General features: G+C 39.5%; 2 protein-coding genes across 2 annotated transcripts; both read left to right on the top strand.

Moving 5' to 3' along the window:
- Nucleotides 1-1,872: 1,872 nt before the first annotated feature.
- bhlhe40 (basic helix-loop-helix family, member e40) lies at nucleotides 1,873-5,428 on the top strand. Its single transcript, XM_038696735.1, is given in 7 exon segments — nucleotides 1,873-2,253; nucleotides 2,367-2,430; nucleotides 2,534-2,641; nucleotides 3,010-3,133; nucleotides 3,281-3,634; nucleotides 3,637-3,951; nucleotides 3,954-5,428. Coding segments are annotated over 7 exon segments (1,233 nt in total). The 5' UTR covers nucleotides 1,873-2,176; the 3' UTR covers nucleotides 4,145-5,428.
- Nucleotides 5,429-10,689: 5,261 nt separating this feature from the next.
- Nucleotides 10,690-14,217, top strand: LOC119886685 (N-acylethanolamine-hydrolyzing acid amidase-like). The gene is made up of 11 exons (XM_038697587.1): nucleotides 10,690-10,947; nucleotides 11,540-11,704; nucleotides 11,835-11,958; nucleotides 12,143-12,233; nucleotides 12,344-12,429; nucleotides 12,516-12,688; nucleotides 12,769-12,831; nucleotides 12,913-12,979; nucleotides 13,091-13,119; nucleotides 13,508-13,577; nucleotides 13,951-14,217. The coding sequence occupies exons 1-11, from the start codon at nucleotides 10,775-10,777 to the stop codon at nucleotides 13,966-13,968; spliced, it is 1,059 nt and encodes a 352-aa protein (XP_038553515.1). The 5' UTR covers nucleotides 10,690-10,774; the 3' UTR covers nucleotides 13,969-14,217.
- Nucleotides 14,218-15,744: the final 1,527 nt, after the last annotated feature.

Raw genomic sequence — 15,744 nt, 5'->3', positions numbered from 1 at the left:
TTCATAGAGCAGGTCTAAACTGTACAACATGGGTGAATATAGGTAATAAAAGGTAACTAAGCAAATTTACTCCAGTAGCCTGCTGTGTTTAAGAACAATTTGGTACTTGTGCTTTATATTCCTGCTCCAAGCCTACATTTCAGTGTAAAATATAAAATTTTTAACTCCACTACATTGATTTAGCCTTTTTGATTTTACATACAAAAAATATAACCTGCTAAAATATGATGAGATAGATATAAACCTTTATTAATGCATTGTTATAGATTAAGTTACCCAGTTAATAAGTTACTAACCCATGTAAAACAATTAATGTTGAAATCTTACATATTAATACATCACTAAAAATAATCCAATTATATCTCAATATCTCGCTGACAGGGGCCACTTTGCACTTTGATTTTTAAAGTAGCCTACATTTTATTGCTAATACATTTTGAATACAGGACTTTTAGTAGGCTAGTATCCAGTACTTCTTCCACCAGAGAATTGGGGACTAAATCTTTTCAGATGCAGTGGTCTGATGAACAAGGAATGGTAAGGAGGTAGAAAAAAAACCCCTGCAGCAGCACCATAGCAATTCTAGCAATTTAGGTAATATTTAGTATTAAAAGTAAACAACAAACGTATAATGACATCTCTATTACATTTTTTGCCGCATGGCTTCTTTCCACAAGCCAACAAAGGCAGAGAGATGTGTCTGAGACCACAGTTTCGTTTTCTTCACGGTCTGATCAGAATTTAGAACATGTGTCGACAGAGACCCTTTTCCTTCTACCTCACGGTTTCCGGTCTGGCGCTGCGTTGTTCAGGAGCTGTTTCTGTCTATGGTCTCTGGCTGCTTCGGGATGTCGGCGAGTGGAACCGAGCGACCAGTCGGCCGCTCTCGTTTGACTGCGCGAGTGACGTCACCGCCAGGGCTCTGCCCCTCGGTTCTCTCGCAGCCATGAGGAGCTCAACGTGACAGCCCGCCGGGTACAAGCACGTTTAATAGGCCTACTATCAGTACAGCAGCCGGTATGAAAAAAAACAAAACAAGACGCTCCGCTACAGATACAGTGTCATCCCGCTGCAGGTGCACGTGCCGCACGGCAAACGGGTACAGCAGCCTATGAAATGACACGGTGAGCGCGTGACACATGCCAGGCTACAGAGTAATTGCTCTGTTGGAAACAAAACGCCAAAGTATTAGGCCCACTTATTGCTTAACTCATTGTGTCATGTCATTGTTTGTTTTAGAACTATTAGGCTAAATCCAGGTATTTTCTTTCTGTTTTAAAGCCCATTTATTCAAACGTGTCAAAACGATTTAAGTCTTCAGTGTTTATGCCTGATGTATAATATAGCCTATGAGTAAATGAGTAAATATATATAATAATAATTAGACTTATTATTTTATAGGCTTTAGTTATTCTGTTATTAATTAAAAACAACGTGGTCTTACTGCATTGCTTTTAATAACCATATAGGCCTTCACTCATATGCTTATATATATATATATATATATATATATATATATATATATATAAGCTATATATACTCGTCACTCGTTATCAAGAGGCTACAGAGTTTTCTTTTATTGTTGTTACAGTGTAATAAAAAGGCTGCAGTTTAAGAAATAATGTTTCGCCGCTTCATATTGACGAGGGAGCTGCTCCACTTTCTGTCTTTGTAAACACGGTCGGCTCTGCAAACACGGTTTGCCTCGAGAGCCTGCGCATGGTGGCACACGGGACTCTGCCCCGGTGGGGGAGTACTACAGAAATGGGTTGTACTCCAGCATCAGGGCGGGTTGTGTTTGTGTGTGTGGTGAGGGGAGGGTGAAGAGTTGAAAGAGCCGTCCAACACGTGAGGCTCATGTGACGGTGTCGAGTCTGTGTCTCCAGCCGAGAGACGTGCCTGCAGTCACAGGGTTTATTTAACACGTAGTCAAAAACCCACCCAGCTCTCGCACATTGAGCAGAGCGTGGAGCCTCCCTACTAGACATACTACAGAGTCCGGACCTCAGAGTGGCAATACTGCAAGAGCACTCACACACGGGATAACAGGAGATACTTTTTATCTTTACATTTTCTATTGTTTTTGTGTTCATTGAAAAGTGCGACTGCAGAGGCACATTTGGAGCGCTTTGAAGGCTTTTTGAAGTTATTTATTCAGGTTTTACAGTTGAGCGACATGGAGAGGATTACCAGTGCGCAACCACCTCCCTGTGGGCCAAAACACCTACCACTGGATATAGCTGACATGCAAGGGTAAGAGAACATTTGCTGTTTTATTTTGTTCTATTCTATCCTACTGTTATATCAAACACTTAATGAACCCATACCAAACTAAAGACTGACTAGTTTTATTTTTATCTCCAAAGAATGGATTTTCCCATTTATGTGTACAAACCCAGGAGGGGCATGAAGCGAGTTGATGAGAGCAAGGTAAATTCAAGTTAAAATGCATAATATTTAATAATAAATTAATTAAAATGTATCAGTTTCAACTGAGTAGCCTGGATTTCACTAACATTTCAACCCTCTCCAGGAGACATACAAGTTGCCACACCGACTGATTGAAAAGAAAAGACGTGACAGAATCAACGAATGCATTGCCCAGCTGAAGGATTTGTTGCCAGAACATCTTAAGCTTACAGTGAGTATTATCTTCTACATATGGCATGTCTGCTAACAGCCAGGGAATCTGAGAAGCCACATGGTTCTGCTGAGCAGTTTGTTTGCTCCAGCCCTAGGATTCTGTTTTGGAGACCAAGAAAATAAAAGTTTTGGATTTTAAGAGGAGAGCAGAATATTTTTTGTTTGTTTAGTTTAGTTTTATAATTTTAATAATTTTATTGTCTAAATTCTAATAAGGTTTTAGATTTTATTTTGTTGTTGAGAATTTGGTGTGTGTGTACGTGGATTGCATGACTTCCCGGGTGTTCTAGGCTTGTCCTCTGTTCAGCTGCAGAATGTGTTACATAAGAAAGATCAACATGCTTATCGAAGGTCTTCCTGTTTTAGACGCTGGGTCATTTGGAGAAAGCCGTGGTGCTGGAACTCACTCTTAAGCATGTGAAAGCCTTGAGTGGCCTCCTGGAGCAGCAGCAGCAGAAAATTATCGCCCTGCAGAAGGACCTGCAAATTAGTAAGTTTGATGTTGTGATGTTGTGTAGACGTAAAATACAAGCAGCTGTTTTTCATCAGACCGATTGCTCTGCAATCTGTTGCACCTAACAGAATTCACTGAACCATTGTGAAGTAAATTTTTAACCTTGTTGTTGTAATTGACCAGGTGATCATGGGGGTGACAGTGCAGAGAGCAGCGAGGAGATGTTCCGCTCTGGCTTTCACTTGTGCGCAAAAGAGGTCCTCCATTATGTGGCCAGCCAAGAAAGCAGCAGGGACCTCACTCCTTCCCATGTCATCAGCCACATCCAAAAGGTAGCAGCCGAAGTCCTGCAACATCGAAGCAGCCTACACCCAGACGAGTCCATCCCTCTGGTTTCAGAGAAACCAAAGAAACCCGCTGGACAATCCCAAAGGGTCTCTGAGGTCCCAGCTAAGAACTGTGTTCCCGTCATTCAAAGGACTTATCCCCATGGGATGGGAGAACAGAGCGGCAGTGACACAGACACTGACAGCGGCTATGGGGAGAACATGATAAGCGTGACCCCAAAGCTCAATGGTCAGAAAGCCACGCAAAGGAAAGGGAGAATGCCAAGCATGTCGCGTCTGAGAGGACGGCCGGTGCCATCAAGCAGGAGGGTGATGAGCCTCAGGCCAAAAGGTCGAGGTCTGACTCCTCAGAGGACGAGATTCTCGTTGTTCACAACGCATCAGGTCCTGGCGGCTACATGAGCTTCTCCCCCAACCAGCCCCCGTTTTGCCTCCCCTTCTACCTCATCCCCCCTTCAGCTGCAACAGCGGCCGCCTATCTGCCCATGCTGGAGAAATGCTGGTACCCGGGGGCATGCCGGTTATGTACCCAGGCATGAGCGGCTCTGCAGTGAGCTTGCCCTCAGAGACACTCGCCTCATCTCTGGTGATGTCCCCGAGGTCAGGGTCTCCAGTACCCCACCAGAACCACATGGATTCCCCTGTTATTCAGAAAACGTTAAGGCAGGTCCCCCCGTTGAACTTGGAAACCAAAGACTGAACAGATGTGTTTCTGTTGGAACCTTGCCCTCTGAATGTTGATGGGCTTGAATGGTTGGCCCACTGAAAAGAGGGTAAACACAAGAAAACACACTGGTATTCCTTCAAACCACAGCCGTTGCTTGGCCCATCAGGACACTGACCCCAACAAAGAACCCCAAGTGGTCACCATCGTCTATTGATCAGCTCCTCGCACACTGAAACAGGATTTGGGGGCCATCTGGACTGCCCATGTAAAGGCTCATACATCCCCTGTTTCATGACTCTGAAACACTGTGAAAGTGGTCCGTTTATAGATGCAAAAGATCGCAAGTGGGTCTTTTTTATAGCAAATTCGTCTTCTGTGCACTCATTGTTGAATGTCAGAAATAAACCCAGAATGTAATGCACCATAAGCCCCCCTCAAAATTATTTAGGCCTATTTTTTTTGCACACACACCAGTCTGTAATGAATGTAAAGATTGAACAAAAGCCCCTTGTAGATGCTGCTTGAGTTGTTATTATCTGCTGTAGATCTGTGAATGGAGGATCTACTTTCAGTGTCTCTCCTGTATCTGCAACAAACCATAGCTTAGACTAGAATGTTACCCAAAAAAATGTCTGGCTCGTGTTGACCGTTGACGTCGCAAAAGCCATTGCTCCTCTGACCCTTCAATTACCTGATTGAACACAAGTGTTCACGATGTTCAAAGAATTCAGGGCGTTGTCACTGTACAAGGTGTGTCACTCACTGTGTTTGTTGAAGAGTGATGTGGCCGTACATGCTTTTACGGTTTAATTTGTGACTCATGACTATTTGTGCATCTAGATAGTTCCTGTGAAGTCGTGTTGTGTAATAATTTTTGTTTATACTACTTGTACATCTTTATTTTTGATACGTGACCCACTGAGTGTATTTGCATCGCTACCAGAGAAAAGTTGAGGTAGTCATTTGCTGTATGCCAAGAGAACGTGTACAGTATATAGCATTGTGCTCAGCCAGATTTGCATCTTGCTCACAAATTCTCGGTCAAGTTAAGGCCTGACCTTAGCTCATGCTGTTGCCTTTACTCGTTTAACGCAGACACGATGACGGCAGGTGTTTAAATGTCTTTGCTTTAAATGTTATGTCTGTGGCAAAGAGAGTGAATGTAAAGTTCAAACAAAAATAATAGTTTTGTATAGAAAGAGGTACTTGGAATTTTTATTATGACTTGTAACAAAAGGTTGTTTGTTGTATATATTTTGTATATAAAGTATTATTGAAATATATTAAAATATTAATAAAGCTTTCCCCCCCGTGGAATTTGCGTTTCACTGCCTGATGGGTTAAACGTGTTGTAGGCAGCCAACCTGACAGCTCCTCATAGCAACACATACTTACATAACACTTACATAACCCATAAAGCAGCAGAGCCTGTGTAAATCAATAGCATGTCTTAGATTACAGGCTGTAAACATTTCAAATTCTAAAGCGTTTTCAAGGAATTATCTGTAGGCTGTTAGTGAATTTTGGCAAATGCTCATATTTATAAATCTATTTTGTCTTTTACAGTCACTCGCCACAATTGGGATAAGGACAAGATGTTGCTTTCTAAATGCACAAAATAAAACAAAACAAAATACACACTGATACTGCAATGCACTATATAAGTTTACAAACTAGAGGTGATGATGTTTTGGTTTTCTGTAAAATTGTAAACTACTAATTTTCTGAATTACCTTAATTGTTTTGGTTTAGTCATTTCTCATCCATACCGTTTATTTGGTTTATATACTGTATGGCATCCACTGTAACAATACTGAAAATGTGCTGAGTAGGAGCAGACAATATGTCTGTCAAGACCACAGTGGATGGAAATGGTATTTGAGGTTTTTGGGGGAAAGGACTTTATGTCTTTGATTTACTTTCACATTTAATAATGGAAGACCAGTCTCCTCCAACCTCCTGCTACTTGTTCGGGCGCAGTTTCCTGGGTGGTAATAGCGCGGTAGTAGTAGTAATAGTGATAATAAAAGAGCCTATATCATATGCTTACCGCCCACCATGTCTCCCTGAGAAGTGTGGAAATGGAAAGTTTGCTTTTCTTGTAATGATAGCAGAATTTTTTTATAATGTGGTCTGCTGATAAACAAAAATCCCCAACAGTATTTATAGCATTTAAAGTATTATGCTCCACGGGCCTGTTGAAAGTCCTGATGTGCTCAAATATGGTGTACCAGCACCACCTTGTGGATTCAGTACTTCATACAGCATTGACTACCACTTTATCTGGTATAAATCTTCACTAGACCACAACTGATTGATGCTGCCAACTGAGAATATGTCAGTAAAAAGTTAGTTGACATATATACTGTCAGTGTGAAACTACCTCATCAAAATCCCATGCTTGTCGTTTTGGCCATTGTTCTGTGCATTAAATACAGAAGAGTTTGACAGAATCTTTAATATGGAAGCCCTAAGCGACCATCCATACAAATTACAAGTGTTTCTCTGATAATGAGGTAATTTTCTTGTGATCTTGAGATAACAAACCATAGCTGAATACAGGGGTTGGCAGGTAAGTTTCTTTAGGATAATTTCAGACAAGTTATTAGTTTTACTGGTTAGCTCAGATGGTAAAGCACAGGACTTGTAACCTAAGAATTGAGTCTTCAATCACTGCTTTCTCCCCTTCTTATTTTGTGTGTTTTTATTATCTTCTTCAACAAAGTTGTTATGACGAGATTCAGGGGAATCCAATCACACCTTTGTGTGACGTTAAATGGATTCCCCTGAATGAGAAGTGCAGGAATTTCCTCTGCCTGGGAATGATGGGTAAATGAAAAGTCCATAGGTTGATGGATGTGGACCAATCACCGGGATGCACACAGTCTAACAGGTGCTTTATTGTGAGCGTATGACAGTGTCTTCAAAAGAACTTTATTGAAGATAATTATGGAAAAGATTGTTTAAAAAGTTTGTCACACAACCCAGAAACTATGAGTCCTGTACTCCAACTGAGCTAACTACTGACACTAATCACATGATAATTATCCCGTTATCGCGGGAATAAAAGAGTAAAAAAAATATTTAAATGGATGGCCGCTTAGGGCAACTTTTTTATTTTTTTTATATTTAACAATGAAACAAAGACAGAGTCACACAGAATTATCACCTAATTCTGTATTTCTTCTCAGCGTTATGAAGCAGTTCAGTTTCTTTCAGTACATTGTTTTAGTTTCACTGCACGCAACTTAATTGTTTTGGTTCATTCTCACTGCTCCCATCAAGGTCATTTCCAGCCACAGAAGGAAGATGTTTTCAGTGAAAACACTCTGATAAACCCACAGCACACTGCCAAACAGCAAAAAGACAACATTAGCAGCTAGTTGGTGAACAGAGTAGAGCATTTAGCAGCTAAAGAACCAGATATTTTGCTCAGGAGGGAACCAGACCAGAGCTAAAAGGAGAGTGAATATTTGACTAAACGAAAGCTAATGTTGCTTGTATTAGCTATGCATAGATTAGCAACTGTTAGCTAACAAGTTCACCCTATCAACTTTACAGTGTGAATGGTAAAAAACACATGACAGTTGTTTACAGCTTGTATGTGCTGCCCCCAAGTGGCACAGAAAATTTATTAATGTAGGTTTAGGTTTCCATAGGAGTACAAAGATAATTGCCATGGTAGATGAGGTAAGTAAGGAGTTTTGGTATGACCAAATATACAGTATAACATTTGATTGCTGCATTGGGAATCATTATCCCAAACTCTCCCCATGGCAGTGTTGATATCACACACTAACCATTAAGCACAAACACACAATTTTGAATAAATCTCCTTTTTTTCTGCCATCCTCAATTAGTGCACAATCTTATCTGAATATATCCGACCGCTACTGACTGGAGGGGAATTCATAATTTAGCCAAAGCAGGATGTGGCCTCTCTGGAGTTTCACTGCTTTAAGTGGCAACCCTGATGGCTACAGCTGAAAACACTGACACCAGTGTAAAAGAGGCAGCAGCAAAGATTGTCACGAGATAAAGACTGGCTTCCAAATACAACATCAAAAGAATGACTTTTAGAATAACATAACAAGTCAGATTAAGATGGAATCTATGCATGGGGATTGTTGCTTAGAACAGTGTGCACTGTGAATGAGGCGGCAGGTGAAATTGTTAAGGCTGAGAGGCTGATCCACAAACAGCCACACAGAGGACTAGCCGAGGACAAGAAGTTTTCAGAAGAACCTGATGCAAAAGCTTGACATTGGTTGTATCAAACTGTATAGACAACATATTATGGTCACTGGTGTTGTCTAACATAAATTCTAAATGAAAAAGCCCTTCACATATTGCTGTTTTATTAAGCATAATAAAAGGTCAGCTGCTTCTAAAAAGAAATCAATAAAACAGATTGCAGTTCACATAATTATAAATAGGTTTTTACAAACTACTTTTTATGTTATCCAAATATGTCACACCCTCTTGCTACAGATTAAGTTACAACTTCATATATCAAGTACAACAACAGGTAGTTCTTGCCACACCTTTTCTTCCTTAATATATTTATTTGAAAAATACTATACTATTGCGGCTAATAATATTAATCAAATTAATCTGCTATAGCAGCAAACAGTTATTTACAACAAAAAATACTTAAACTCTGATATGGAATTCAGGTCAAACTGAAGAAAAATGGTACAAGTATAATTTTTTTCTACCTGAAACTCAATGGCCTTTGCTTATTTTCTATGATAAACATGTACAAACAAACAAAAACAATTCAGCACACATGCTACTATACTGCACACATTTACATCCTTCATATGTCTTACACAGAGATGCACATTCACAGACACAAACACACACAGACATGCACACACACAAACACACACAGATAATGTTACATTATTATAATTTAAGCACCAAGAAGATGGTTATTCTTACTTTCCTGCACTCTTCCTGCAAACCACTTCATTCCATAACATTCTAACCATCAAACATTTTCTTACACTATAAGTTTGTTTGAAATTGAGATAAAGACAATATATGTTCAATGGTTTATGAAGTAAAGTTTTATATCAGAATTGTTTTTAAAAACCCAAATATCTCCCCGGTCAATTTGACCTGAGGGATACCAGAGCTTCCCAAGACAATACAGGGGTTAACCATTGCATTGCACATGCAGAAGGAATTAATGAAGTTCATGAAAGATTTACAGTATGTTATGCATTTGTTGCAGCAAAAGAAATCTCCATTTCGGGGCCAATGCAATTTTCAGTCATCAAAGACAAAATGATCAGTTCCGGCATCACATGACGTAACACTTTCAGCTGAGTGTGTGTTTCCTCATGAGGATGAGCAGCAGTTTCTCCTGATCATAATCAATCTAGACTCAAGTATTTTTGGATTGCATAGAAATAAAATAAATAGGAATATGCTGTATATTATAGCAAAATAGCGATTTTTTGAAAGTGTGATATTTTGTATATAATGTTTTGGCCTACAATGCAATAATATTAAGGCACATCAGCCTAAAAATACGTTTCCCCCCTGCTGCTTAAAATTTTAAGTTAACTGAAATTGTGAAGAATAGTTTGTTCAAATGTCTACAAAGCTCAGTAAAGACAAAATAATCATTCAGATTGGATTTTCAAGCATTACTGCATTCCACTGGCAAGAACAATTATCAGATTTCTTGTTTTATTTTTTTCAAAATAAAAGTGTACTCCCTACAAATTAATTAAATTAATTATTTTGTTAAAATATCAACAACAAGATTAAGTATGTAGGAAAATGCAACCATATCTCTAATTATTCTAAAACACAAAATGTATTATTCCTCTGTTTTTCTCCATAAAACAGCATGAGACCTCATCTTTGCAGGAAAATCATGGCAGGGCCTCAGAAACTGTTACATATGGAATATTAAGTACACACAAAGCCAAAGAGTTCCTCTTTCAAGCTCAGTTACCCTGATTCCTCTAACTGACTTCCTGTATCATTGTGAGAGGGGTGACAACTGTCAAACCGTTTTTGTGTCACTTACCCCCTATGCTAAATTGATTATGAGAAATTACTTATTATTAAGTAGCCTAACACAAGTGAAGCAAGAAATATTACAACACTGGTGAGATTATTATTATTATTTCTTTTAATTATTATTATGTGTTATTTAGTGTTGGCAAGTAGGCTACATTTACTCAAGTAGGCCTACTGTAAAGTACAGTTTTGAGGTTGAACTTGAGTATTTCCATTTTATTCAGCTTTATACTTCAACTCCACTACATTTCGGAGTGAAATGTTGTCCTTTTGCTCCACTAGTAGCCTGCATTATTCAGCAGCTAGCCTGTTGACAAATTAGTTTTACATACAAAACAAATCAGTTTTCTAGTCACATGTTAATGCATAAATGACAATCATCAGATACTTTTGATACTTTGGTTACAATAAGTATTTTTTGTGTTTAATATTATTATCAAAAAGCTAAAAGCCTTTTGTTTGCGGGAGCACACGATTGTGAGAATTGCGCAATTCGTACTTTTACTCTTTTATTCTGAAAAACTCGGAGCGGAAGTCTCTTCCTTGTTCTTGCTTGTTGTTCCATAGTCACAGGCAGCCAGTGTCTGCAGCGGCAGCCTCCGGCTCTCACGGGTTGGACCGGTCATGGTGCTACGGGCTGCGGTGCTGCTGCTCGGACTCGTGGTGTCGTTTCGGGCAGAGTTCGCGCCACCCACACTGAATATCAGCTTGGATGAAGATCCAGAAGTGCGATGGCTGCCTCTGATCAAAGTCTTTGACGCAGACTACCTGAATAAAGCCGCCGCAGAAGTCATTGAGTGAGTTTCTCAGAGGCTCAAACCATGTTGTTACTAACAATGAATTGTACATTCAAAGTAAGTATTATATATTTTGTATTTCTAGAAAGTAAAGTTGAGTTACAAATTACAAGGTAGTGCTACGTTTTATCAGATGCTGCTGAAGTTAGCTAAATAGCTGAGAGTAACGTTAGTGCATATGTTAGGTAAGTCAACGCATTTAACTTAGATATAAGTTATATATCTATAAGAGTGATACATAAATATACTTTTGTAAATAAGATTGTCTAGATCTGCATATAAATATTCTAAGTATCTAATAGGTCACAGAAGCATGCTTTCACTTTCTATTACATGATAATTTCACTGGTGGTAAACAAAGGGGGTGAACTGTGATCACCAGGGATATAACCACAAATTGCTAGTGAAAATTAGAAATCTAACATGCTAAGATAATGTTAACTTAATATTGGCACTTTCTGTCAGCCTTGAATCAGCAGTTAAACTAAATTCTGGGTTAATGAGGACTGTGGTACTGTGTTTATCTCCCAGTAGTGGTGCTGACAGTTATTGCACACAAACATGTTTCCTTTTTCTTTTCTTTTTTTGTCAGCACCACAGTTCCAAAATGGGTGCATCACGCCGTTGCACCTATTGTGATGGCATTGGAAAAGTACATTCCTCAGCCTTACGCGGGGGAGATCCGTGGCATGGCGTCACATTTGGGAGGAAACCTTTCAGATGTTATAATTCTCAACTTTGCTTATGAAATATCTGCGTATGTATGACTTTAAATCTAATAACACATGCACAATAGAAACAATGCAGAAGCTCACAATGACTAATAAGTGTGCAAGATTAAGGTGAAAGCCCTCTCATGCATGCAAACCAACTTTATTCATTCCTAGATTTTGCACTAGCATCGTAGCTCAGGATATAAATGGACACGTGTACCACGGCAGGAACCTCGACTATCCACATCCTGTTCTGAGGAATCTGACTGTCAATGTTGTTTTCTTCAAGAATGGAAAGGTACAGTCTGTATTCATGCATGCATAGCAACTGTTATACCTCGTCAAACTATACCCCAAAAATGTAAAAATCATTTATCCAAAATGATGCCAGTCAGTACACTTTAGTATGTGCAAAATGAAAGTCCTTACATATAGAAGGGGTGCATTTGATTTTGTTGTGGTTTGTTGACACACCCATTCAGGTGGCGTACCGTGGAACTTCATTTGCTGGCTACGTTGGCCTATGGACGGGACAGAGTCCGAACAAGTTTACTGTCTCTGGCGACCAGCGAGGTAAGACCAGACTCCTTCTCAGCTGTCATGTTTGTCCAGAAATATTGCAATAGTCAGATTCTGTTGTTTCTTTTTGTTGTCATGTTAGTTTCTGTGTTTGTGACGATCAGGCAATGAACATTGGTGGAACTGGTGGAAGAACGTGGTGTCTGCTTTCCTCTTTCGGAGATCCCCAGTAAGCTGGCTGGTTAGGGAGGTGAGTATGTTAGAGAATTTAGAATAATAAGGGTATATACTGTATGTGGAAGTGAAACTTTGACTAATCGTGTGTAACCTATGTAGACACTGGAGGAAGCGGAGGACTTTCAGGATGCAGTGATGCGTCTTTCCAAAACCCCCATCATCACCGGAGTGTATTACATTGTGGGTGGGGTGCGTGCAGGGGAAGGGGCTGTCATCACCAGAGACCGGACAGGCCCCGCTGATATCTGGTCACTGGATCCTGTGAATGGAGGGTAGGAAAATAAAGGATCTGAGAAGAATCTTTTAAATTGTGGTGCATGTTCCATAACTGAAACCAAATATAAAATTGTAGATGGTACAGAGTGGAGACAAACTTTGACCACTGGCTTCCTCCCCCTGCCATGGATCATCGGAGGTGAGTCATCTCCCATGATGTACTTCCACAATATTGTTTTTGTTACTATTATTATGATGTTGATATGTGTTCATTTCGTAGAGAAATAGCCAACAAAGCCCTAAATGCTACTGGTCAAGATCACATCGACATGGATACACTTTATCAGGCAAGTATGAACCGGTAAATCTATATTTCAGGAGACCAAAGTGCATGTGATACTGCACATTTTGAAAGTCAGAAACAGTGTATGGATTCATAACAGAGTCTTGCCCTCCAGGTTTTGTCGCTGTTTCCTGTCTGCAATGGGTAAGCAGAACGTTATCTGTTCAATTTGCTCTCATTTTTGTTTCAAGGAGTCACATGACTGTTCATGTTGCTGAGATGGGGCAGCTGTGCGCATACCAGTTTCTGTTCCCTTTTGGCCCACCTCAGCAATATTGTCAATAGGCTTTTGTTTGACACCATACACACATTCAGCACATAGCAAGTCACATACAGAACAGCAGTTGCTGAGTTTTGGTCAAAACATTAAAAGTGTTAAAGATTTTGAGTGCATGAAATGCAGTTCTATAGACTTATTTATATGCTTATTGTTTCTACTTTTTAAGGACCCTTTACATTACTTGTTATAAAAAAGTTTGTGTAGCATGACATTTGACAGTATCTATTGTCTGCTATCTTGATAATCTCCCAGAATTACTGTTTACACAACAGTAATGAGTGCTGCAGCCCCCGAGAAGTACAATACACTTGTCAGGCCACAGGTAATTTACATTTGCTTGTACCCTCAATTTTCTCTCTCAATCATTTTGTCCTGGAATAATATAATAATAATTACTTTGCACCTCTATAATGAGAAATAAGTGTGTCGGAGAGAGACGGGTGGGTCCAAAGTTGCAAAGAAAAACTCCTGCACACTGACCAACTTGCTAAATAGATCTATTTATCTATATATATATATTTAGATTTATATATATATATATATATATATTTCGGTGCTAGACTGAGCTAAATTTTGCCTGAAGGTCTAGCACCAAAACGTTGTTGTTCAGTTCTAGAATAATAAGCCATGAAGTGATGAGACATTGCTAAAAGTATGAGACCCTCTCTCACTCATTCTTTCTTATCTCTCTCAAGGGCTGCCAACTGGACTGAGCAGGCACAAATGCACAGATTTTTGCTGCAGTATCTGAACTTAACAACATGATTATACATGGTGATATGCAGATTCATGATCATGTGGAAATTATATAATGAACCAAATTAGAAGGGCATTGGTCTCAAGCGTTTCAGAGTGACAGTGCTTTTGTGTCTGGAATAAAAGAAAATATTGTTGTGATCATTTTTGTCACCTTATGTACCTGCAATTTATATGTCAAGCTTAATAAAATTTGGTTACTTTAATGACTGTGATAATCTGGAGTCAGCTGAAGAGCAGTTAAAATAAGCCTAAGGAAGAATGGGATAAACTCATTTGACATTATTGACAAAATGTTTTATGTCTGTGCAAAGGTAAAAACACAAACACGTATGTAGGCTAGATTAATTATTAGTCAAATAATTAGTAAATACTTACATCATAGGGTCACTCCCCAAACCTTTCGCTGTGCAAAGTCATTAATTAAACCCTTAAGGGAGACCTATTACATACTGCATTTCCAGTCCTATATTGTAGTTCTGCCAATCCTGTATAGCAGCTGTGCATGATTCAAAGTTTAAAAAAGACATTTTCTGTCCCGTGACCCTGTATGCAGGATAAGCGGTTGACGATGGATGGATGGATGGATTTTCTATCTTATACTGGCCCTTCATGAAGGCCTTCATTTCAGCCTCTAAAACAAGCTGTAGATGCTCCTGTGTCTTTAGGGACCCCCCTCTGTCTTCTGATTGGCCAAGACCTGAAGCATGTTACCAGGCTGTTGTTCCCGCTGAGCTGTACCAAAGTCCTTATAGACAAGTCATGCCACTCGGCAGCCATCTTGGCAACGCTTCCGTGCAGCTCTTTCGGACTAACAAAACCAGGCTCCTATCTGAATGGATCGGGAGAGAGCCAGAACTGCAGTTTCACTGGTCACCGGGACATAAGGGCGGGTTAACCGCCATCTTTGCCGTTACGGTCTTTCCCTTTAGAGTTACAGTATATTGAGGATGTGATTGTGTGGTGTGTCTGTAGGTCCGTGTGTCATCAAATGGAGCTGTTAGTATAAAAAGCTGAGGAAATCTGAGGATATTTTTTAATGCTTTTACCTCAATATTTGAAGCTTTGGCCATGTTTAACATAAACATCTGAAATTGTAACATTGTAAAGTCATAAAATATGGAAAAGCATAATAGGTCTTTAAATCCAGATAAACTGGTCTGTGCTATTGAACTCAATTAACATTAAGATCTGATAAATCTTAGTTTGGTAGAGGTACAGTCATAGGAGTTAAGAGAAGCAGAAAAACTGCACACTTCTCCAAAGCTTGCAAAGTTGTTGTCCAAACCAACATCTTGGTTTCTTTCTTGCTCTCTTTGATTTCTGGTTTCTTTGATTCTTGTCTTGCTCTCACTACCGTGAGAACTAGTTATTTGTGTATGATATCAGTTAGGGCTGTGTGCAGGGGTGTAGATATAGACGAGAGTGGCCCCGCCGAGTTACGAGCTGGCCGTTGTCAGTTTCAGTTAAATGATAAAAATGCATTGTCATCAACCAATAGTAAACACCTATCTCACCTCAAACTGTGTTGTCAATGGTGAGCAAGTGCTATATATATACACTCAGCCCACATATGCAGTGATGATTGCTGGGTAATATGTGATATGTGATAATATTGTGCATGAATTCCCAATCTTAAGTTTCTATTTGATCATGTGACAAGACGACAAGACTCTAGAAATCGGGTGAAACACAAAATCTGACCAGTAGACCAGCAGAGCACATGTGCAAGC

Source organism: Micropterus salmoides, unplaced genomic scaffold (genome assembly GCF_014851395.1).
Source record: "Micropterus salmoides isolate LMB-PRFRI ecotype aquatic unplaced genomic scaffold, ASM1485139v1 Ms_hic_scaffold_4, whole genome shotgun sequence".
NCBI classification, from domain to species: domain Eukaryota; kingdom Metazoa; phylum Chordata; class Actinopteri; order Centrarchiformes; family Centrarchidae; genus Micropterus; species Micropterus salmoides.
The sequence above is the reverse complement of the archived record's forward strand: the minus strand, read 5'-3'. Positions and strand labels throughout refer to the sequence as shown.